The sequence below is a fragment of the Diadema setosum genome, chromosome 17 (genome assembly GCF_964275005.1).
Source record: "Diadema setosum chromosome 17, eeDiaSeto1, whole genome shotgun sequence".
Classification (NCBI taxonomy): Eukaryota; Metazoa; Echinodermata; class Echinoidea; order Diadematoida; family Diadematidae; genus Diadema; species Diadema setosum.
In genome coordinates, this window is record NC_092701.1 from 31323923 (window position 1) to 31348547 (window position 24625).

Here is a 24625-nt window from a genome sequence, read left to right on the forward strand (position 1 = left end):
AAGCTCATTCTTTTTTATATTTGGTTGCATTCCTTCAATTCAAACTGCTTTACATAAGGAAAGATCCTTTCACGTCTAGAATTTCAAATCCTTACTTTCACCCCAAGGCAGCTTTCAATAGGTGAATTTCCAAAGTGTTATATGTAATTTGATGCACTGATGGATATACGTATACTTTTCTTGAAAAACTATACGATCAAGCTAATTGTTTCTAACTTAGTCCTTCTGGATCACAGTTTTTATACACTGATTTTTGCTATGCCGATTTCTGGATTTCAGGAGCAGGCATCTACGCCGGTGGAAACCGGTGGTTTGCGCCCCCCCCCCCCCCTACACTTTTTTTTTGCGCAAGATATAAGAATAAATAGGGTGCAACCACTCCCCCCCCCCCCCAACACACACACACACACACACACACACACACACACTTCTTTTCTTTTTTTTTTTTACCCCGGAAGTGCCACTAGAATATTTGCGCTGAAGACCCCCCCCCCCCACACACCTTTCTTTCTTTTTCTTTTTTTTTTTTGCATGTTAGCTGATGAAACCCGGACGTGGCAGCTAGAAATAAAAACTGGACCCCCTCCCTCCCCCCCCCCCCCCCCACTTGTCAAAACGTGGCGCCGGCCATGAAGCAGTGGGCCGCGAAGTTCTCGCGGATGACTACCTGAAATAAAAATGCAAAAAGATCTGTATTCGATCTACACAATATGTAAATGGGCCTCACAGAGCAATGAAGGAGCCAAAATGGGCCTCGGTTTAAATAAGATATAGAAGCGCTTTTCTAAACAACAATACTGCATACTATCATTACAACACTGTCTTCATGAAGTCAAACAGGACCGGACGTCATATAAATATAATTACGAGCATGTAAATATTATCATGCAAGTGTGTATCGACCTGTTAGCAGATAGCATGTGATCCAGTTTCTTTTTCTTTCTTTTTTCTGTTCATTTCCGTTTCCTTTTCAAACCAGACAACTTCCTCTACGTAGGATCCGCAATCGCCATTGCCATTCTTCTCATCCTGCTGATCATCAGTGCTGCGAAGTGGTTTCAGATTCGTCGGTAAGACAGACGGGTACTGTATGAATTATCACAAGTCATCATAATCATCTCGTACTACTACATACACGTACATGCAACTTGAGGGAGGTGGAACAAATTTTCGTGGAGAAGGAGTTTCGTGGAGAAGGAGAAAATAACTCTTCTCCTAATGTGCAATGTCAACTAGAAAGTAGCATTGGTATTTAACACAAACATTGGACCCAACACGATGTTACTGGTTACAGCGCCCCGGGGTTAACATTGACCCTTGACTAAACCAACTACAAACAATACCCCTTACACACACACACACACACACACACACACACACACACACACACACATACATTCACACTTAACACACAAACAGAAACTTTTCGTATACCCTAACATTGTAGACATGTTTTTCGTTCCGGAAAAGGTTATTGGGGCAATGGGATTAACATCGTAAGACAGTTGTTGCTATTAAGAGTGAAACCATAGTTCTCATGATAATAATAATTATATGCTTGCAGAACTGTTGATTTTTTGCTCTAAAAGGTACACATAAGCATAATAAAAGTGTGAAATAATCCCGTAATGACATGATTTCAGTTGACGTAATGACGAAATAATTGTGTGTGTGTGTGTTTGCCGGAAGTATACTACAGTATAAAAAGTTAATACTTTTTATGCCTCTGCCACGAAGGGAAGCCCGATCACGAGGTTGAGGTTGTTATCTTTTGTTTTTTTTTGTTTGTTTGTTTGTTTGTTTGTTTGTTTGTTTGTTGTTTTTTTTTTGGGGGGGGGGGCATTTTCATTTCTATCAAGTCCTTGATGAAACAAGATGTATTCCTTACTGATCATGTGATACTATGTAACAGGAATATACCATCATTGTGACGTTTGAGTCACCAATGTACGTTGTTTGGAATTGAAAAAAAAAAATTAATCAATCAATGAAACTCAAACGCTATAGGTACAACCATGGACAATTCTACTACGCTTTAACCTCAAAATGTTATACTGAAGCTTTCGGGCTCTTTTTTTTTTTGGGGGGGGGGAGGGTTATGATTAAAACCTTAAGAACAAGTATCACTACCATCATCATTTAAAAAGATTGTTATTTCTGTTGTAGTGAGTGCCATCATTAACCGGATTTTTAATTCCTATTTCAATTCCTCTCCGCTGCTCCCTTTTCTCTTATGTCGACTTTAGGAAGCATCAACTGCTCCTGCGCTCTACCCAGTCCCCGGCGGAACAGAGCCCCTTCTACGTCACCCTGAATGCGGAAGAACCTCCGGATGAAGTCAATGCACCGAACTCTTTCGGCCCGCCAGCCCTGGCCCTCGGCGCGAGCGTAGAAGCAAACCTTTACGACTGCGACCACGTGTACAATTCCATCAATTCTCCAAGCTGGGCGACAAGATCCGCTGCAGAGCCGGGAGGAGAATCAAGTTTGGAGCAGAAGGACGAGGCGAGGGAAGGCCATCCTTGCAGTAGCTCTGAGACACGCCAGAAGTGTGGGCCTTGCGGCATCCTTCCTGACAAGACACCAGAGGAGCTTACAGACGCGAGTGCCAGGGAGGCCGACGCCGTTGAATCCGACATAAAGAGCCAAGTTGACGTCATGTTGTCTGTGACTGATCAGGAGTGTAGTTACATGTCAGTGAAGGATGAGGATAACATGGTAGAGAACATTTTGTATGTGTCTGCATCTTTCTGAGTATAGAGGGGAGACCAGGTCAATTTGTTAACCCATGAGCAACTGAACCGTCCGAAACCGCCCGTTTTTTTTTTAAGTTTATTTCTTTATCCTTTACAATATACATATATATATATATATATATACATGATTTCAAAAAGGTCAAAGGTCAACAAAAGTGCACTTCTGTGATATACCGTGTCTTCTGTGATCATGACATTTTACTTGAAAAATTACATAATTATGGCGTGAGAGGGATTATTTTGTCGTGGTTCAGAAGTTATCTAAGTCATCGCAAACAATAAAATTATGTTGCATTTAAATCCAGTCACTCATTATATTCTAACGTGTCATGTGGTGTCCCTCAGGGATCTATCCTCGGGCCCCCACTTTTTTTGATTCACATTAATGATATTATCAATTCCTCTCCTCGTTTGAACTTCATCTTATTTGCAGACGACACCAACGTTTTTTATTCCCACAAGGATATTGCAACACTGGTTGATACACTAAATATGGAATTAAGCAACATATCGAAATGGTTTAGAAGTAACAAGCTTTCATTGAATATTGATAAGACATCTTTTATACATTTTCATACTCTTCAATCCCAACCCACCATTCCTAAAAGTATTTCTATTGATGATACAAACATTGATGAGAAACATTCAACCAAGTTTCTAGGCGTGACCCTAGATAGTAATCTAACTTGGAATACTCATGTCCAGAATATTACAACAGCAATATCAAAAGCAACTGGTGTTTTAAGGAGAATAAAGTATTTAATTAATGATCAAACTTTAATAATGTTAACACTTTATTATGTAATGTACTGTAATATTGTATGGGGCAATTGTAGCAAAACTAAATTGAACACAATTTTTATTCTTCAGAAAAAGGCTCTTCGTATATGCACACACTCAAATTTCTTGGCTCACACTGATCCCATACTTTATCGCCTAAAAACTCTAAAGGCCCGTGATATACATTTATATCTAACTGCCATATTTATGTACAAACACACTCGAAATTTATTACCATTTTTTCATAATGCCTTAGTAACCAATGACCATAATTATTCACTCATACCCAACCCGTCGTTCCCAAGATTTTCATTTAAGTAATCCAAAGCTTCTACTTGCTCAAAAGTCGATAGGACATCACGGTCCGGATACATGGAACACTCTTCCTGAGGAGTTGAAACAGTGTGCCTCCTTGTTTTCATTCAAAGCAAACTTAAAGAAGCACATTTTATTACAGTGTACTTCAAATACGAACTAAAAACAAATAATTTATATGACTAATGTTGGTCTCCCGATAGCAACATCGCATGTCGTTCCCTCTTCCAGCAAACCATTTCTGTTATTCTAAATTCCAGCCTATCTGCCCTTGTGCACTTTTAAGCACTTGCACGCACATTCACCACCATCACACATTAGAGTTTATTTCCCCCTGTTATCTTCGCAGCAGAATTTGTACTGTTACGAATCTATAGTACGTCCCTATACCTTTTCCTCGGGCCGGCCATCTCTTCAAGCTATGCTTACAATGGCGGCCATCTCTTCAAGCTATGCTTACAATGGCGGCCCTTTGCATAATCGCTTCTTAACTACAATTATTGTTGTAATCCCCGCTGCATAGACATGCATACAGTATATTATATCATTAATTTCCTTTTATATCTTTGTTTATGCAAGTCAAACGACCCTGTTCTGAATTTACTTTGTATATTTCCCACATGTTCATGATTATGTACCTTATGTATATTGATTTGCTGATTGATTTTATGATTTGCAGAAAACAAAACCATTCTCTATTGGAAAAGGCTTATATAGGTTTTCGAATAATTATAACTGTCGAAAGCTGTCGAAATGAGAGCAATATTGCTGTATAGACCACAAGAGAACCATTATGGTCATTATGTACAAGATCTTCCGTTGCTAGAGGGTTAATACACGGGTAGGTTGTAACATGATCATTTTGTTCAAAATCTAAACAAGAGACGTCGTTCACAACCATAGCACATCAAACGTAATAATGAAACTATCTCTGCATGCGAAATTTGATCATGCCTTGACAGCGTACGGAGAAGTTAGGAAAATTCGTTTTCTCCCCTCTCTGAGTAAAATCATAAGATAATCAATGTGTTTGTTCTTTTTTTTATTTCACCAAAACCATTCATCTTCATTTAATCATGGGTATATGTGGGTAAAAAATGTGTGTTTGTGGAGTCTTTTGATGAGGGTAACACCATGTGATATTTGAGTTTGTATTAAGCACATTTGCTTATAGGTTATTGAAAGCGATACATATCGGTTCAAGTTGTTACACTGTAACAGGTTAACTAAACCCATTAATTTTGTTGATTATTAATGTTATGTAACAAGTTACCCCAATGAATTTCAGTATAGTTATGTTTTTTTTACAAGACAAAAAGTCTGATTATAATGACATGTTGTTTTTCATACCTTAAAGCTTATTATGCAGACTATTGATCAATCATATTCAGATGTTCAAAGCCTACACACTCTTCAACCGATTAAATCAGTGACTTGCAATTGAGCATTCAGCTAAGTGAAAAACTTATGTTGCATGATGTACGTCTATGTGTCACTGTTTGATACTTAATTTCGTTTGCTTCGACGAGAAAGTTAAGTTGTATTGCAGTTAAGAGTAAACGTAATTTATCGCGTTTATTCATGATCAATGTTATATATTGTGATAAGCACTTCATATCCATCTGTGCTATGTTTTAATGTGTAGCATTCGATCAGAGTGCGAGTAAATATAAACTGCACAAGTGTGTGCACACACACTCATAGACAGATAGACAGACAAAATACACTATCCAATTCCGTGATATGTTATAGTTACAGTTACAGTTTTTACTGTTTTCAATGAATAGAGGGTCTAAGCTATTCGCACAGAGAAAAAGAAGTAAATTACTCTGTTTGTTTGCTTGATGGACCTCGAAATGTAAAATTTGTAGCATTGTTAATAAACTCGGTCTCACCTACTGAGGTATATAGGAAACAACCGAACGCTCCTAGATATCCCGAACCAGAAGTAGAGTACACCCTTTCCACTTCTCCCCAATGTTCTGATGCATACGGATATGCAAGTTTAAAAGTGTGTATATCTTACGTATACATTATAATAATTATGTGCGTATGTATGTTGATTCCGAATTCTGTACTCTTTAACACGAGTTCCTGGCGTAGTACAAGGGTAAAACAAAAGTCTATTCCATCTTGTTTTTTGTTTGTTTGTTGTTGTTGTTTTGTTTCTGGTTTTTCAAACGATATTAGACTTTTGTAAAAAGTTGTAGAATGTTCTTGCAGATTCTCGCACAAAAACAAAGGCACGCCAAATAACTATCTGTATTACTTTCGCATAAATATATGTGTCATTGGTACTGTATTCTATTTAAGAATAGTGTCATGTTTTAAAGGTAGGGGATACCTTTTACAGACCTCCCAAAATGCAGCAAAACATTAAATATGAACCTCAAGGGACTTGTTTAGGCCACTGCTTAGAAATTTGGAAGTCAACAGTTATCTACAATTTGAAGAATGCACAAAACTCTTAACTACTCAGTAGTTCTGTGTGTCAGCCCCACTTAAGCCTTTTTGTCGCAGTCTTCTGTATTTTATATCTATAAACACAAATCTTAAAGTATAAGAGCTGTTGTAATAACATTTTGTGTGGCAAGAATGTATATAGTTTTGATGAACTTTCTTCACAAAATATACATGATGGACACACATGCAGTGCATGGGTCTGCAAAGGTAGCCTAATGTACTAGAATCTACGGTGAGCCCGACCAAAATTCAATTCAAAATCTAACGGTCAATAAAAATGTACTAAATGTTACCTTCCACTTTCAATACTTTATGGGAGTTTCTAAAATGATACTCTCTTCAACAGTGTTTATACCACTGTATTTATGCAAATGGATTCCCTACCTTTAAGGAATCAAACACGAAACTGATTTCGATTTTGCCTTCTTATGGTTTTGTTTTTGTTTTTTCTCAAAAAAGTAAAAAGTTCTCGCAGCCTCTCCCAAAAAAAAAGGCAAGCCAAGTGTATGTACGCTAGTTTACAAGTGACTTAATCATGTGTAATATACACTCCTTAAATTTGCGTGCTTGTTTTGGTTTTGTGTTCTGTTTCAAACGTAAATCGGATATACAAACATGCATGGTTCCTGGCGTATCAGAATATTCAATCCTCAATCAATTTTGTATCTTGTTTTGTATTGTATTGTTTTGTTTTGTTTTTTGGGGTGGGGTTGATTTTGTTCTTCAAACCATTTAGTCTTTTTTGTAAAAAGTTGTAATGTTCAAGCATTTTCTCGCACGAAAAACAAAGACAAACAAAACGTACCGGTATGTATTTGGACGAAAATGCATGCTGTGAATATGTGCAATCTGTGGTAAGGTATTTCTGCATCTTAACTCAAACTGGTTGGATGAGGGAGATTATAGTGATCTCCTATGCAAATGTAGAAAAGAGAGCAAGTATTGATTAATTCACGAATAGGAGTGTCCTAGCGATAAAGGAATAAACTTTACTGCACATTTATATTGTTATCGAGTTATCTATTGTTTACACCAACGAAAGGACAATTTAAAATGAAGGCATAACATGAGAATGGGTTAATTTTATTGCACTATACATACCAAGTGATCATCATGTTTGTCTGTTTATGTGTTTATGTGAGTGCAATGTATGGGGCAGGCTTCTGTATGATCTGACTGAAGTAAAATCGTCCTTCATCAGAAGTGCTATAGCTTGAATAGAAACCGACTATACTATTTTTATGATAAAGAAAACCACTTCTAGAGGAAGAATAACTTCTCACGAGATATAGGCCTTTATCAATTACTTTCGGTCAACATGTCCTCTCTTGTGTTTCCGTGTCATAAACTTATCACGACATCTTATAGCTACCCCATCATGAGGCAAGAACTAATAGATGCACGCTCAATTATTCTATTCTTCATGTGTTTCAGTGAACAATTCCTCAAAAAATCAAGGCAAACATGTCTTTCAGTTTCACAAACACGTCGTTCTTTCGATCAAAGTTTGTCCAGACTGCGGCGAGTTTTCAAATTGAATGAACAGGCGTGTCCTTTGTCAGGCATGCATGCATGTGCACTTAATACGTGGATATAATAGACATTCAACCCAGTAGCCGTTACAAAACAGCCACATATTGTTCATAAACGATAAACTGCCTAGTTTTCCTTTCTTTCTGGAGTGAGTGTAGTCCTGAAAAGGACTGTGAACCAAGGAAAATAGGAGAGTGTAGGAAAGGACTCAACGTTTCGGACAGTAACTGTCCGTGTCCGAAACGTTGAGTCCTTTCCTACACTCTTCTATTTTCCTCGGTTCACAGTCCTTTTCAGGACTACACTCACTCCAGAAAGAATACTCTTACTCAATTTCTCACCTCTCATCCGACCTTTTCTTTGTATCTTTCTCCTGTCATTCCAACAGTCCTTCTAAGGACTATACATGGTGGACCGCAAACCGAATGTATCTTATGTACTACACCATGCAAACACCATCCTTCAAAAATCATCTGCCTAGTTTTCTTTTGCAAATATACAAAAAAGTAAATACAGCAAGAAAAAAAGGACAAAAACATATGGAGGATCAAAAATCAGAGTGTGAATAAAGATGTGCTGCACTTCAGGTTATAAGGCGAATGGGGTCAATCAATTCATTTCGATTTTATTGTCCGTTTCTGGAGTTTTGTTTGCATGTATATTACACTGAACACATTGGTACATACATAGAATGCACACGCACAAGTTGCATGTTTAACATAAAAAAAGGAGAACAAGGGATATACAACGTAAAATCAATAATAATGTCAGATATTCATAACATTAGAGAAGATGATATTATTAAAGCTGGACTGAGTCAAAATTATGTTTGGTATGATGTGCGTGTGTGTGTGTGTGTGTGCGTGTGTGTGTGTGTGTGTGTGTGTGTGTGTGTGTGTGTGTGTGTGTTTGTGTGTGAAAATAAGAGACTGCACCAAAATTCCAAGGCGATAATTTCTTCTATGGATAAAGGCGAAAAAACATTTTGTCAGTTAGCACTGATAGCCTATGCACACTGGCACGCTTACATCGACAACAATATAGTATTGCTAAGGTACACTTGACTATCGATAAGGGTCTACATTCTAATGATCTCTTTGATTATGTTCAAACCTATGAATGTTTTTTTTAAACCAAATAATTTCCTTTTCATTCAATTATTCATTTCCATCCAACAAAAGAGTGAAACAGAATACAAATACAAAACATGCATCGCACAAAACGCAACATACTTTAAGAAATACATCCTAGTGCAGTATGAACCATTATGTATTCTATGAAATATGTTACGTGCAATTGAGTAGAACAACAAGAACAGTAACGCATACTTATAGCATTGTGGACAGAAAAGTAAGTATACAACGATGATAAAGAGCGGTCTACTAAAAAGCAGGGCTTGTAAAATGTGAATCATATTCAAACACGTAATTTCATCATGCAAGAATAAGTATCATCCAAAATCTATTAAAGCACTGCTATAATGTAGATGTTAATAATTATGATATAATATAATGCAGATTACAAGGGCATCATAATTGCTAACAGTAATTATCTTCAGTACACAGGATTTACATAACCAAAATAAGCTATTTTTTTTCCTTTATGATCTACACTTTCAAATGACTAACAGCCTAAAATAAGCAACGGGTTTCGGAGGACCAATTATTCACCGTCACTAAGCCAGAAACGAATGACTCATTCAGTTCTGAATACAGGCAAAATAAATAAATAAAGAATTGAATAAATAAATAAATAAACAAATAAATATATAAATGAATCAACAAATAAATAAATAAAAATACAGTACTATACAAAAAAAATTAAACCATGACTCTCCGATCCCGCCTATGCTGATATCATAAAGCATCACAGTCCCTCTTGAAATCAGAGAACAAAACTCGTGTAAAAGTGTAAGTGGAGAAAAGTTTACGCATAAGTAGGCAACATCGTTCTTGGGTTCAGCCCCATCCCCCACCCCCCCCCCCAAACACACACACACACACACACACACACACACACACACACACACACACACAACACAACAGTAGGCCAATGAGGAGCCCGATCAGAGCCCGGACTCACGGACTCAGTAGCTTTTCGATTTCCCTTATATAGGCATGTTTTTGTTTTTGTTTTTTTCCCACAGTCGACATGTTTTCCTCTTTTTGTTTTACTCACTATGCTCGAACCAAAAGAAAACGGGCTTGAAAACATATTCTTATACGTGTACAAAGAAAAAAAAAAAAATGATGAGGGTTGCGGAACGGGTGGGGGACTCTCCCCCCCCCCCCCCACCCAACATCCAACATACACACATTATTCGAATACTACTTAACAAGGCCGGCGGAGCGTTTCTGGTGCGCCACTACGGTTTATCATCTGACAAGCAAAAAACAAAACAAAAAAACAAAAACAAACAAAAAAAAAAGTCTTCAGCGCAAAATAAAACATAACCTTTGCCCCGCTCACACTTCAAGGTCTCTATATCTTTCTAGTGCCACTTACGCACTTCCGGAGTAAAAAAATGGTGACACCTTTTATATGTATTCCTTTCTATGGTGCAAAAAAAGTGGCGGGGGGGGGGGGGAGTCCCCCCCCCCCCCCCCCCGGTTCCGCCGGCCATGCATAATATGGGAATTCATGAGGTTTGTTGTTTCTTTCTTTGTTTGTTTGTTGTTGTAGCTTACTGTCCCCCGCCGCCATCGCGTGTAACATAATATGGGTGCAAGATTATAGACATCGACGTGATACTTTCCATGTTTTCGGTGGTCTCGGACATGTCCTTCTACGGTTCTTTTCTTTCTTCTTCTTTTTCTATATACGAGATTTTGCTCCTACTTGCCTTCGTCTACTCTTTTCTTATTTTGGATTTATTCGATCAAGCTGGTTGATAAGTGCACAGTTCCTTCACGAGCAAAAAAAAAAAAAAAAAAATGCCCTTAACCAATTCTCACGAAACGACTGGACACGACATCTATCTATCGAATTGAATAGCTCTCGGGCAATGCGAGATTTTACGTTACACTGTTCAGATAATTCTCTTACTACAGGCAGAAATCATGGTACGTTGGAATTACAAACAGTTGACCAAAAAGCGCCCAATATCACCACCATCTCATCGTTTATGTACAATTTCCTGAACTCTTAGTTATGAGAAATTATTGCCTGACACTACATCGTAGTCATGTTCTCACTAACTCTCAAGTTATTAAGACATTTGTCGTTAAATGAAACCCGATTACTCGCATAAGGTCAAAATGTTATGCGAAGTACCACTCGTAGCTACTGATGTCCCGCTGAAAATATTGCACTTGTCCTGCAATGGGACAACGTTCAGCACGTACGATTTGTAGCATGTATCCGTAATCTACAAATACTATGCAGAGCCCCTTGGTCCCGTAGTTCTTTTCATTGACTTTCAAAAGGACATAGGCGTATAACTATAAGGCATAGACTCTAGATCTAAAAAAAAAAAAAAGCCTTCCAACATTTATTTTCCTAGTTGGCAGTGCAGTGTGGTTCAGCCCATGCGTGCGTGCTACTGCTAACGTTAGGTTCCTGTGTGTACAGCGCCTCGCGCCGGGGTTAACGTTGGTTAGGTGTGACTGCGTGTGATCGTGATCGTATTCTAACGTTAGATTTCTATTCAGCATGACTCGAGGGAGCCCTTATGCGGACTTGGTAGCTTGTAATGATAGTCCCTGTCACTAGATTGGGCTCTGCTCTGGCTCGAAAAAAGTATCCCTCCACTTCATGAGCATGGCATGGCTGGCTGGGGTGCTCACTAACCGTGGGCGTTAGCTACACGCAGCCCTTCGCAGACGTTGTCATTTTTCAGTGTGGTTGTGCGACTCCTTCATGAATATCTTTATTAATCGTGGAAAACTAAAATACAAGGAATTATCGTAATCCATGATAATCATTCAATAATCGGTATGTGATTTTTTGTTTAATTACGTCAAAAACTCACCGAAATCTGTGGCTGAAATCAGGTCTGTAAACATCCTTATTGCTTCACTCCTCATCTGCGTGTTATTATGAATGGCATTCACTCTTGTATACTACAATGTACAATGTAGGTAGTCGGAGAGGCGCCCTCTAGCTCTCCGACTACCTACGTTGTACGTTGTAGTATATGAGAGTGAATGCCATTCAAATAACACGCAGATGAGGAGTGAAGCAATAAGGACGTTTACAGACCTGATTTCAGCCACAAATTTCGGTGAGTTTTTGACGTAATTAAACAAAAAATCGCATACCGATTATTGAATGATTATCATAGATTACGATAATTCCTTGTATTTTAGTTTTCCACGATTAATAAAGATATTCATGAAGGAGTCGCACAACCACACTGAAAAATGACAACGTCTGCGAAGGAATACAGGTGCAGCCGCGTCGCTTCGCGACAGCGGCTGCGTGTAGTTAGGGTGCTCACATGATTGGTGGGAGGCCTTTGAAACTGGTTAGCTTGGGCCTTGGCCTCGGGGCAAGTTGCTCATAAAACACTTGACCGAGGCCTTGTTCACTTCTCCTCCATCTCACATCTGACAAAAATTGTCGCAAGTTCAGGCAGTGACTTTTTGTTCTACACATGTCCACTCTCCGCATTGAGGAGAAGAAGAACTTTTTGAAAAAAAAAAATTGGGTTTTAATCAACCGATGTGCAGCAACCCACCAAAACTGGTGGGTGCCAGCAGGTTCGCTCAATGCAGGGCTAGGCCTACCGCACTGATCCCACTCCAAATTTTCAGCATTTTTTTTTTTTTTTTTTTTTTTCCTGCAGCTCTTGCCTTACCATGCATGACTCGGCCCCATGACAGTAAAACTTGAGCCCCTGCACCTGACATCATTTCACAAATATAAAGAAAAAAATGAAATCAAAACTAACCTAATCTTGTGCATATTGCTATTCCACACTGGTACGGTGGGTATCGTACATGTAAGGCCCTAAGGGTACCACCTATCGGCAGGGTACCTTGACATCGGCACCCTGCGTTTCATGGCTGTTTGCATATAGAACGAAATGTACCCGTGGGATTAAGTGCCATTTGCTATGAAAACAATAAAAACGAAGTTCAAAACGAAATCAAACTCACAGACAAACTAACAAACCATACTAAACACATTTCAATTACACATCCGCTCAGTAACGACGCATGGCTGTGAAATTCATGTGTATTACCTATTGAGAGAGGGGGTGCTGATCGCAAGGTAGAACACACTATCCTTTAAGCTTCGCGAAGAAAATGAAACGCACGCACTAAAATTGCGCTATTTTAAAACGGAGATTCAGAATCAACGAAACGGTCACGACATTCAAATCTGCAGTATTTATTGCATATTTGAGATAAGAATTAGGCGAATTTGTTTTATACTTTGGAATAAACAAGCTACAGATCCTTAGGGTGACGATACAGTTAATGTAGGTGGTACCCTCAATCATACTCCAATTTGTCAGGAGAGTATTACATTGTAGGTATTATGGGTTCACTTTTATCGGGAATTCTGCTGTTTACTTGCCTTTGGGCGTCTTTCGTGCAGGCGTCCTGCTGTATCCAGCGCAGACAGTGCGCAAGCTATGCAAGCTGTGGGATTTTCAGAACGAGCTTGCGCATGAATGTGAGGAGATTTCTGTCCAAGGCGTTTTATTTCATGGCTTGCATGCTGTCTGCGCTGGACGTAATGTCTGCTACTGTAACACTTCTGGTATGGGCCCTGTTGCTAGGAACTCGAAATGCGACCAAATAACTTAACATCAAAAGCAAGTGTTTTCATGTTTGCTGCTAGTTTTTCTGGAATCATAGAGAAGTCTGTAACATTTTTAAAATGAGCAGGAAATGACCTCACATCGTGTTACATCCCACTGGTTCCTTGTGCAGAATGATTGTAGAACACTGTATCCCCTAGATTTGTTGGTGTCACCCCTTGGCTGTCAGGATGCTAGTTCATGGTCCTTTAGGCTATATATTGAAAATCTGATGCACATTTTATTATTCTTGCATTTCAGCCCAAAGCAAAGAAAGTCAAGGGGAAGAAGGTCGCCCCGACCCCTTATGCAGCCAAGAAGGCTGCGCCGAAGAAGGTGGTCAACCCTCTCTTTGAGAAGAGGCCCAGGAACTTTGGCATCGGTAAGTGACAGCAAGGAGAAAGACCAGAGTTGAGATCCACATGTGACGATATGATAAGGACACAAAATGTGTGAGTGTGTCTGATCTGTGCACAGTGTAGTAGAGATTGCACCTTGCGCTGTAAAGTATGATTGGTGTTTACCATCATGCTATGAAGAGAATTAAAAGGAATGGTACAGTTTTGGTTGATATGGGGCTTCAGGTTTCAAACTTTTTTTCTGAGATAATGAGAAACCTTTTATGAAATATGAAAGCACATACAATTCTCAGAGGAATTCAAGGTTTATTTAATGGAATTTGGTTTTGAAATGACTGACATTCCATATCAAAAAAGCTCGCAGGTCAGAGCATTTGTCTTACCTTTTTTTTTGACATATCTGCCATTCTAAAACATATTTTAATTGAATAAACTTGGAATTGTTCTTAAAAGGGTGTGTACAGTTCTGGTTGAGGTGAGGATTTTAACGTTTTGCGAGAAATTCAGAAACCACTCTATGAGATGTCAAAAAGCATGCAATTCTAAGGGGTATCAAAAGTTTATTTGATGAAAATCGGTTTTGAAATGGCCAAAATATCCAAAAACAAGGTGAAACAAAGAGATCCTAATAAAAGGCGTGGCGTGTCGTCTTTTATTATTATCACTTTTTTTTGGATATCTCAGCCATTTGAAAACCAATTTTCATCAAATAAGCATTGAATCCTTCTTAAAATTACATGCTCATTCATATTTCATAAGAGGTTTCTCATTATCTCACTTAGGAATTTTCAAAACATGAATCCCCACCTCAACCAGTACTGTACAGTCCCTTTAAAATTGCATGCTCTTTTATATTCCATGTGATGTTAAAATCTGAATCCCCCATCTCAACCAAAGGTATTTGTGTACCTTAAAGGAATGATTTATGGGGTTTGTTTGTCTGTCAGTTACGATCTTAAAGACTCCTTACCACTCTTCTTCCTGCTCTACAATGATGTTAAATTGAATTTCTTCACCTGATACTGTGTGATGTTTGTAATCGAGCTTTTTAAAACTGAGTGGACTGCGGGATCATAGTGAACGAGTGGTAGTCCAAGCTGATACAGGCGCCCAAGATGTTGTATACCAGGCATAAGCTGAAAGCATAACACATTCAGTGTTCCATGAACTGACTGTAATCAATAAGTTGAGTAAATGATATGGTGCCCAGTCAATTGGATAAAAGTGTGTATGTTTATACTTTGTTGGTACATTACTAACAACAATAGGCCTACCATGAGTTTAAAAAGGGATGGTACAGTATTGGTGGAGATGAGAATTGGGCTTTTAACTTTTTGTGAGATACCAAGAAAACAGTTATGATATAGTACAGAGCATACCATTTTAAGAGGAATTCAAAGATCATTTGATGAATATCGGGTTTGGAATGACAGAGACAGCCAAAAACAAAGTAAAACAAAGCGATCGTAATAAAGTGTGTAATAAACTTTATTAGAATCGCTCCTTTTTGGATATCTGAGCCATTTCAAAACCAATTTTCATCAAATAAACATTGAATTTCTCATAGAATTACATGCTCTTTCATATTTCATAAGAGGTTTCTCATTATCTCAACAAAAAATGTTAGAAACCTGAAATTAGGTCTCAACCAAAACTATATGATCCCTGTAAGCCAACAAAACATTGCAAAGCAAATAATCCTATGTCTTCATTTTTTTTTTTTTTTTTTGCACCACATTTTCAAAACAAGTGAAAATATCTGCACTGAAGAATCTGACATGTTTGAAGCATTTTTTCTAAATGGGAAGTGAATACAAGCAACTTTTTTTTTTTTTTGCTTTACAATGTTTCTGATGCTGGACCCGTTTCTCTCCCACTCGTTCCTCCACATCTGCCTGTGTGCTAGGAAATGACATCCAGCCCAAGAGGGACCTGTCCCGCTTCGTCCTCTGGCCGAAGTACGTCCGCCTGCAGCGCCAGAGGGCTGTACTCTACCAACGCCTCAAGGTCCCCCCTGCAATCAACCAGTTCACCCAGGCTCTCGACAGACAGACTGGTATCTGCTCTTGGTCAACCTTTGTTTTTCTTTCTTGATTTTGTTTTTGTTGTTTTTCTATCTATTGTCAAGCAGTTGGCTAAAGTTTTCCTAAATTAAGGAGAGAAATTTATGCATACATGGTCATATACTGCAGAATGTCATTATCTTGCTTACAGAGTCAATGATGTTGTCTTGAGTATTTGCTATATGAAATGTGATTTCAGCATAAACCATCCCTGAGACTCTGAATCTTTTGAAAAGCTTATTTCACATCCCGTTGTCCCCTCCTCCCCCCCCCCCAAAAAAAAGGGGAAAAGATAAAAAGAAATACAAAATTTACCTCATTTTACAATTACCGACCCAACTACATATCAATGTTTTTTCGTTTCTTTTTTTTCTTTTTTGTCAGCCACCCAACTTTTCCGGCTGATGAACAAGTACAGGCCGGAGACCAAGCAAGACAAGAAGGCCAGGCTTCGGGCCCGTGCCGAAGACAGGGTCAAGGGTCGCGAGGAGGTCCCCACAAAGCGGGCACCCCGCATCATGTCGGGCGTCAACACCGTCACGTGCCTGGTGGAGAACAAGAAGGCCCAGCTTGTGGCCATTGCCCACGACGTGGAGCCCATTGAGGTGACCGCTTGTCCCGTGGCATGAGACTTTCATGCTCTACTGGACATCCATCACTTTCTGAATTTTGTAATTAACCCTTTTCATTAAAGGCATAATTTACCATTTGCAGATGAAACAAAAACCCCTCATTACTGCTTCAAAATCATTCTAAACTGTGAGTTAGGGATAGAAACAACCAATGTAACAATTTGAACCAGTATAATCGATGTTAAATATTGTTAAACATACAAAATGTGAACAATAGTTATAATAGAAATGTTTTCAGACTAAACCGTCTACAGTTACAGTTTAATGAGAAAAAAATAGTAATATCTCCTTGTATTTTAGTCTTTATTGCAAAAATTTTGTATGGTTGGGTGTTTTGTGATACAACTGACCTACACATATGCATCAAAAGTGATATCTTGAACATTCTTTAAATCACTGCTCCCAAGGGTAAACAGGACCTAGTGTTCCTACAAAATTTGAAAAAGTGGTAACACACATGCAAGCCAAAGTTTCATGGGTGTGCATAGCTGCATGTTGTTACACATTTGTATGTGTATATTATGTGATTATGCGTTGTGAGTAAAACTGTATGTTAAAAAAAAAAGAAGTAATTTATTCAACAACAAAAAAAAGTGAATGATGTTGTACAAGTTGTATAATGCTAAGGAAGTCTTGATTATACGTTTAGACTTAGAAAGACATGCTAATGAGGTATCTAATGCATGGCTGTGATTTCTGGGCCTGTAAGGAAGGTCTATACAAGTATTTAAACATTTGAAGACTTGTCCAAAGGGATATGTGTCATCGGCTGGGGAAAGATGATCCATCAAGCCTTTTTCACAGTTTAATCAGATAATTTAGTTTCACTTCTGATTGATGTGATTGCAGCATCCTAATGAGACTATATTCTGATCAAATTACATGTGCATACAGCATTGTGCCTATCTGAATACACACCATGGAGGAATATCACAATGCAGTTGTTATCATTGGTGATAGTATTGTTGTAATCACCATCATTGTAATTGTTTCATTGGTATGGTTTTCATTTGGTTTAAAATTGCCTGAGAAATGATAGGACGGGGTATTGGCTGGAAATGGATGGTTACTTGCATTGTACATACTTCTGTATCTCTTTCCTATCAGGAAGTTGAGATGGGAAGTTCAGAAATTCCAGGTAGTGCACTCTTTCTGCAGTGATGTGATGAATTTCTTCACCTGAAAAGCATCGTGTAGATTACAAAATCGAGCTTTTTAAAACTGAGCAGAAAGATAAGGCAAGAATTCTTGGCCTGGTGCGCCATGTAGCCAGGTATCTTGAAAGCCTTACTCAGTGCAGGTTTTAGTGCTGATTTCAGCAAATGTCATGACAAAGAAACTAACCTGTCTGATTTGGTTGGGTTTTATTCTTTTTCCCCATCAATCCAATGTTTGCCTTCTTCAGATTGTACTGTTTCTTCCTGCGCTGTGCCGAAAGATGGGCGTGCCATATTGCATCGTCAAGGGCAAGTCCCGCCTGGGCCAGGTTGTGCACCGCAAGACGGCGGCATGCCTCGCTTTCACCCAGGTCAACCCAGAGGACAAGAGCGCCCTCTCAAAGCTGGTAGACGCTGTCAGGACCAACTACAACGACAGATTTGAGGAGGTGTGTGCGAACATTTCACGAAATCGTATCTTGTTTATTTGCTTGTTTTTCACCTTATGGGCAATTCCATGAAAAATGTTACTTTTCCTAAAAATCCTAAATCTGCAATAATTTGAAAAATATATGAGAATGTTACTTTTCCTAAAAATTCTAGATCTGCAATAATTTGAAAAATATATGAGCTACAGGGACAAATTTAGTATCAAATGCTAGAACTTGTCAAGTTCTTTCACTTGAGTGGTATTTTGATACAATTGAAGTGCATTGATAGGCATTCTTTTCTTCAAAAAACCCATTTGGGGGCAAAATTTTTGATAATTTTTGTAAAAACACACACTATCTTTGACTCTCATTATTCCATATTCATTAACACTTCACCATTTGTTTCAAAGTGGTTTATGGTTGAAAATGAACCTAAAAAAAAACACACACACACACTAATATTAGCCTTGTCTCAGATATGAGCTGTGTTAAAATATGAATATTGGGACTTTCAAAAGTGGACAAAGTTGTTATGTCTGTAACGCTAAAAATGTAATGTCCGTAACCCTACATTTGTGAACCTGTAGAGTAAATGCTGAATGTGTTGTACACAATTATCCATCTACAACTTAAACAGGACCTGAGCATTCATTTCAGAAGAAAATTCCTTTTACTTCATGCTCTGATTCATAAATTTCTCAACATATTCACATGGAGGTAAATAATCGTGTCCAAAAAATGCAATGTCCTTAACGGCAAGCATTTTGTGTAATATCTACCAAATGATTATAGTAACAGATCAACACTCGGACTGTTAACATTTCAGGATGACTGTGTTAGAATAAACCATGAATGGATTAAGAATGATTATGCTGAGTTGTTGAAATAAGCCCACAAGGTCACAAAAAAAAATCTCTAAATGTAATGTCTGTAATGCCGGCATTGCCCTCATGTTTCACACAAAGCAAGAGTCCAGTGAAAGTTACTGATATTTGTTAACTAGGTCTGAAAGCAGTTCTAATGGGAAAGAGGGAACAGAAAATGAAAAAAAAAATGATAATGTTAAAGATATTACAGTCTGAAATCTGTGCATGTTTCATCAACAAAATTCATGAGTCACCTTTATTCATCAAATTTCTATGCCTTCGCCCGAAGGGTGCGAGAGGTATTATTCATCAGTGTATTACCATGAAAAACTTTTTGAGAAAAGAGAAGTAAGTTGCCACTTGGTTGTCGCCAACCAGGGCGGTATCATCGCTACAAGGGTCAGTCTCACTTCCTTGAAAATGATTCTCCCATCCTCTCAATCCCTTCCTGTTGTTCTCCACCTGTCCCTCCCAGATCCGTCGTCACTGGGGCGGAGGTCAAGTGGGTAGCAAGAGCCAGGCCCGCATCACCAAGCTGGAGAAGGCCAAGGCCAAGGAACTGGAAGCCAGGGCCTAGGGTGAGATGCCCCTCCACAAACTCGGCGTCAGACTTGCTCGATCTTGACATATCACACTCACACCACCACCACCACACACAGGCCTTGTATCTCCTCATTATTCGTTAACAAGACGGCCACCCACAGACTGAGACAGCCTTCCCTTCTCCAGGGTTGGTGTTCTACATCTTGCCTCTTTTTTTCCCCGTGATGACCATGGCGTGACTCCTGATCAGTGACCAGGGTCCTCCTTGCTTTTTTTCAGAAACCACACTTGTTTTCCAAGACCTATGGCATGATTGTAAAATCACATCTCTGCTTTCATAGCAAACAATAAAATAAACTGAAAGACTTAAGATGAAGCGCCACGTGTACTCTCTTTTCTGCGAGTTTGGAGGCGAGTTTTAGTCATACCCAGTGCCACATAGATTCACTGTGGAAGTGCGTATGCATTGTTTGCTGTAGTGTTGTTGGTGGGATGTTTTGTTTTTGAAGTGAAATGTCTGGAGACTGACAGATGGATACAGTTGTAATGAGAAGTACAGTGTGTGTTGGTTTATGCATCCATTGTTTAGAACTTCTATCATTTTTTTTCAAAGATCACCAATGTGACAACTTCTTAATGTTCATTTTCTTCTTTGAATTTTGCACATATATCCGTGACGGGGAAGGAAGGGATGGGAAAATGAAATGAGTCATGTCCAAAATTGTTCAATCATTATAAAATCACCATCATCACATCATGGGGAATACGAGTGTAGCTTGTGAAGCAGTGCGCCGTATGTTATGATTTGACAGGGTTGCAGTAAGAGTGTGCGTGTTGTGAGATTGTACGCGGAAAAGCTCATTTTAAAAGTGGAAAGCTGTGATGTGATTGTAATGACTCGTAATGTCTCCATTTGTACTTTAGTTGTCATTTGTGGTTAGTCTCTTCAGTCACTTTCATGAAAAAGAGGAAGTGATACTGATTAGAAAGAAGAGACTGCTTTTAATGGCTTTTGAGACTGTGATAGAAACTAATTTGGTCTTGGTTTTTGCTATTTATTTTGTACTTTCTCAAGAAGAACAGTCATCTAACACAAAAGACACACATGTATTGTACGATGGATTGATTGAAGGCGAGAAGGCCAGAGGCCAGAGGCGAGGCCAGAGGCGAGAAGGGAGAGAAAGAGAGAAATCAATGTGTGTGTGTATGTGCGTTTGTGTGTGTGTGTGGATGTGTGTGTGTTTGTGTATGTGCACAAACAGTGAGGCCAAACCCTCCTGAAGTTCTATGCCAGTTTTCTCACTCATTTCAGTTTGGTGGGAACATCCAATTTGAAGGAGTTGTACTGTCTAATTTTCATGGCCTGAACTGAATGGAAAAAAAAGCTAGCAGTATTCTTGTGTCAGTTTTGTGATGCAAGGTCACACACGTGAATGGAAAGCTCTAGAGTTTTAAGTTTGTTTTGAGAGATTCCTCTTCCAAAGTGGAGATGATGAGTACAGAAGTTTGTGAGAAGTTATTTTGATTTGAGCTTTATGGGAATGTATATGACAATCCCATGTTCTATCGGTCCATTTCTTTCCATGCAAAAAGAGGGTGTGTAGTTTGGGTTTTTGTTTTTTTTTCAGATTGAAGAAAATGCACAAATGGCTTCATGTAAACACAATTCAAATGATTCTTACAAAGTAGTAGGACATACCTTGTCTATGACATACACAAGACATATGTGTACCTTGTCACACTATTCTAGAAGAATAGTGTAAAAAAAAACTGCAAAAATAGTAGTTTCCCATTCACTTTAGAATCCCAAACTTTAGAATTACTGTACAATACTGGTATGTATGTAGAAAATTGCTCTTTCAGAAAATGTAAAAAAAAAAAAAAAAAAAAGAAAACAACTAAAGATTAGCTGTCACCTATTTTACACATTGTATAGTATGTTAAAAAAAAAAAAAAAATACAACGGGGCCCTCCGCAATGATATCTTTAAAAATAGTGAATCAATCTAAATACATATTCAGGGCATGAAACTATAACTCATTGCCCACATCTTACAGAAAACCTCATTCGATTTGCTTCAGTGGTCAAAGAGAAATGAGGAATTTTGTATAGAGGATGTCGGGAATCTCTTCTGTCCAAGTTCTGTATGTTTTCACACACAAGGGCATCGAAGTGCTAAACTTGGAAGAATCAGACTCATGACATGCTTTACAACAATCCACATTTCTCTGTGACCGCTTAACCAAATTGAATGGGGTTTTCTGCAAAATAGAGCTAAGATGTTATATTTCAAGACCCTGAAGTAGCCCCTGGATAGGTTGATCATATTTGGTGTTATCAATTCAAATCTCTAATTATAATTTTTTGGGCGACTTACTGCAGTATGTCCCAAAAAAATTACAGTCAGATTTTCGCATTGATAACACCCATTATGATTAATTCTTTTAAATGCTACTTCAGGGTCTTAAAATATACCATTTTAGCTCTATTTTGCAGAAAGAGTATCCAGAAAGAGGAGTGGGATGTACCATGTGAATGTGCCAAGTGTCGGGATAGTGAGACAATCTTTGCATCCTGGTTACTATGGATTTTTTAGATCCTTTGTGTGTGTGTGTGTGTGTGTGTGTGTGTGTGTGGATGTGTGTGTGTTTGTGTATGTGCACAAACAGTGAGGCCAAACCCTCCTGAAGTTCTATGCCAGTTTTCTCACTCATTTCAGTTTGGTGGGAACATCCAATTTGAAGGAGTTGTACTGTCTAATTTTCATGGCCTGAACTGAATGGAAAAAAAAAGCTAGCAGTATTCTTGTGTCAGTTTTGTGATGCAAGGTCACACACGTGAGTGGAAAGCTCTAGAGGTTTAAGTTTGTTTTGAGAGATTCCTCTTCCAAAGTGGAGATGATGAGTACAGAAGTTTGTGAGAATTTATTTTGATTTGAGCTTTATGTGACAATCCCATGTTCTATCGGTCCATCTGTTTCCATGCAAAAAGAGGTTTGTTTTTTCAGATTAAAGAAAATGCACAAATGGCCTCATGTAAATACAATTCAAATGATTCTGACAAAAGTAGTAGGACATAACATGTACCTGGTCTATGAGATACACAAGACATAATTATGTGTACCTAATCACACTATTCTAGAAGAATAGTGTTCCAAAAAACTACAATATTTGTTTCCCATTCACTTTAGAATCCCAAACTTAAGAATTACAATACTGGTATGTACGGTGTATGTAGAAAATTGCTCTTTCAGAAAATGTAAAAAAACAACTAAAGATTAACTGTCACCTATTTTACACATTGTATTTTGAGTCCTTGTGTAAAATTAGGTTGTGTGACTTTTTGTTGGTTTTATGATTCATGGTCACCAATATGCTGAGGAGTCATGTTAATGCATATGCAGAGGTTTTGTAAACTATCCCTCTCTTCTTCATTTCCCTTTCTGTTGTTTCAATCTAAAGTGCAAGATAGAGTTCATTTCGCTCGTAGAAAACAACCAAAAAGCAAAATTAGAAATGTGAAAAAGAGATTGAATTACTCTGTGTGGTAACTTCTTGAGTGGAAAAAGCAATCATGATAATATCCAAAATGTATCTGGTCACTTCAGTCACACCCAGTATAAGTGTTCAAGGAAAATAGGGTGTGTATTTGAAGAGCTTGCTTCCAAAAGGCACTAAAGCCATCACTTATCAATGGATTTTAGTGCCTTTTGGTTGAAAGTGCTTCAATTTTGTCTGTGTTTAGTTTCATTTTGAAAAGGCATGCATCAGAAAAGGGGGATTCCACTCTGCCCCAAGCTGTTGCCAGGGGTCATACCGTTCCAGGCCGGTTAAGGAACTGGTATAATTCTGTTGCTAATGGCAACCAGCTGTTGTGTGTTACTTGTTTCATGCGATCTTTGTAGCTTCTTTGATATGTCATGCTTGGAAGTGTGGCTCTCATGCCAATTTGCCAACTTACGATTTTATGCAAACCTGTGTAATGATTGAGGCTTACCAACAACTAATGCAAGCTAGCAGAATGAATGAAATGATTTCTGAATATGTACAGTTATCATACAGAACATGCACCAATACAGATTAAATTATGTGTGTGTGTGTGTGTCTGATGCATTGGGCCTATACATTGTACGTACATATTTATAGGTATGACTTTATATCACGCAATGTATTAGGAGATGGGCCCTTTTGTTGAAATGTGACGGCATTGTCTCTCTAATGGCAGTTTAAATTGTATACAGCCCATTGTTGAGCAGCATATTGATGTTGCTTTCTGAGCACTGAACAATGGGAATGTAGATTTGTGTAATATTGATTGTGACATATGATAATGTCATACACGCTGATTGTCAAACAATTGCCGAGATGGAATTAAGTAATGAATATCATTTGAATTTGAGTGTCTGCTATTAACAGTACAGCTTTAGGGTGACATAATGCTCTTATTCATTGCTTTCAGTTTCCCCTTTGCAAGGCATGCCCCCCCCCCCCCCCCCATCTATGCAAAAACGAGTAGGCTGTCGCAACTGGAGGGAAGCGATATATTGTCGAAATCACTGATACATGTACTGAAGGACCAGTGTGCCCTGCCAAAAGAAAGAGTTATGTTGATTATATTGTAAAACTCCCATGCTTTTTGTTTCAACATGGCTAATAGTTTCATCGTGAACTGTAGCTTTGGTGTTTCTCAATGTTCAAAGCAAAACACTATAAATATTATGTGCTACGTGGTCTTCAGTAATACCTACATTCTTCCCCTTCCCCCTGAATGACAAGAAAAGTTGTGAGTGACAGCACACTCCCCTTACAACTAAAGTCATCAGGACTGGCAGTTTGTTTATTTTGTGTGTGTGTGTGTGTGTGTGTGTGTGTGTGTGTGTGTTTCTTTTTCGTTATACAGTGTCAACATTTTGCAATTAGTGAACAGTTAAGTATAGAAAGACAGATAGATGATAATTTTGGAACCTGATTTTTACTTC

General features: G+C 38.4%; 1 protein-coding gene and 2 non-coding genes across 3 annotated transcripts; all 3 read left to right on the forward strand.

The window, feature by feature from the left end:
- The first annotated feature begins 10877 nt into the window (after positions 1 to 10877).
- On the forward strand, positions 10878 to 20017 carry LOC140241052 (large ribosomal subunit protein eL8-like). The gene is made up of 6 exons (XM_072320824.1): positions 10878 to 10909; positions 13858 to 13978; positions 15862 to 16011; positions 16403 to 16623; positions 18056 to 18256; positions 19580 to 20017. The coding sequence occupies exons 1-6, from the start codon at positions 10907 to 10909 to the stop codon at positions 19679 to 19681; spliced, it is 798 nt and encodes a 265-aa protein (XP_072176925.1). The 5' UTR covers positions 10878 to 10906; the 3' UTR covers positions 19682 to 20017.
- LOC140241306 (small nucleolar RNA SNORD36) lies at positions 14942 to 15018 on the forward strand. The gene has a single exon (XR_011902081.1). It is a non-coding gene; the product is annotated as a small nucleolar RNA SNORD36 (small nucleolar RNA).
- LOC140241305 (small nucleolar RNA SNORD36) lies at positions 17803 to 17880 on the forward strand. The gene has a single exon (XR_011902080.1). It is a non-coding gene; the product is annotated as a small nucleolar RNA SNORD36 (small nucleolar RNA).
- Positions 20018 to 24625: the final 4608 nt, after the last annotated feature.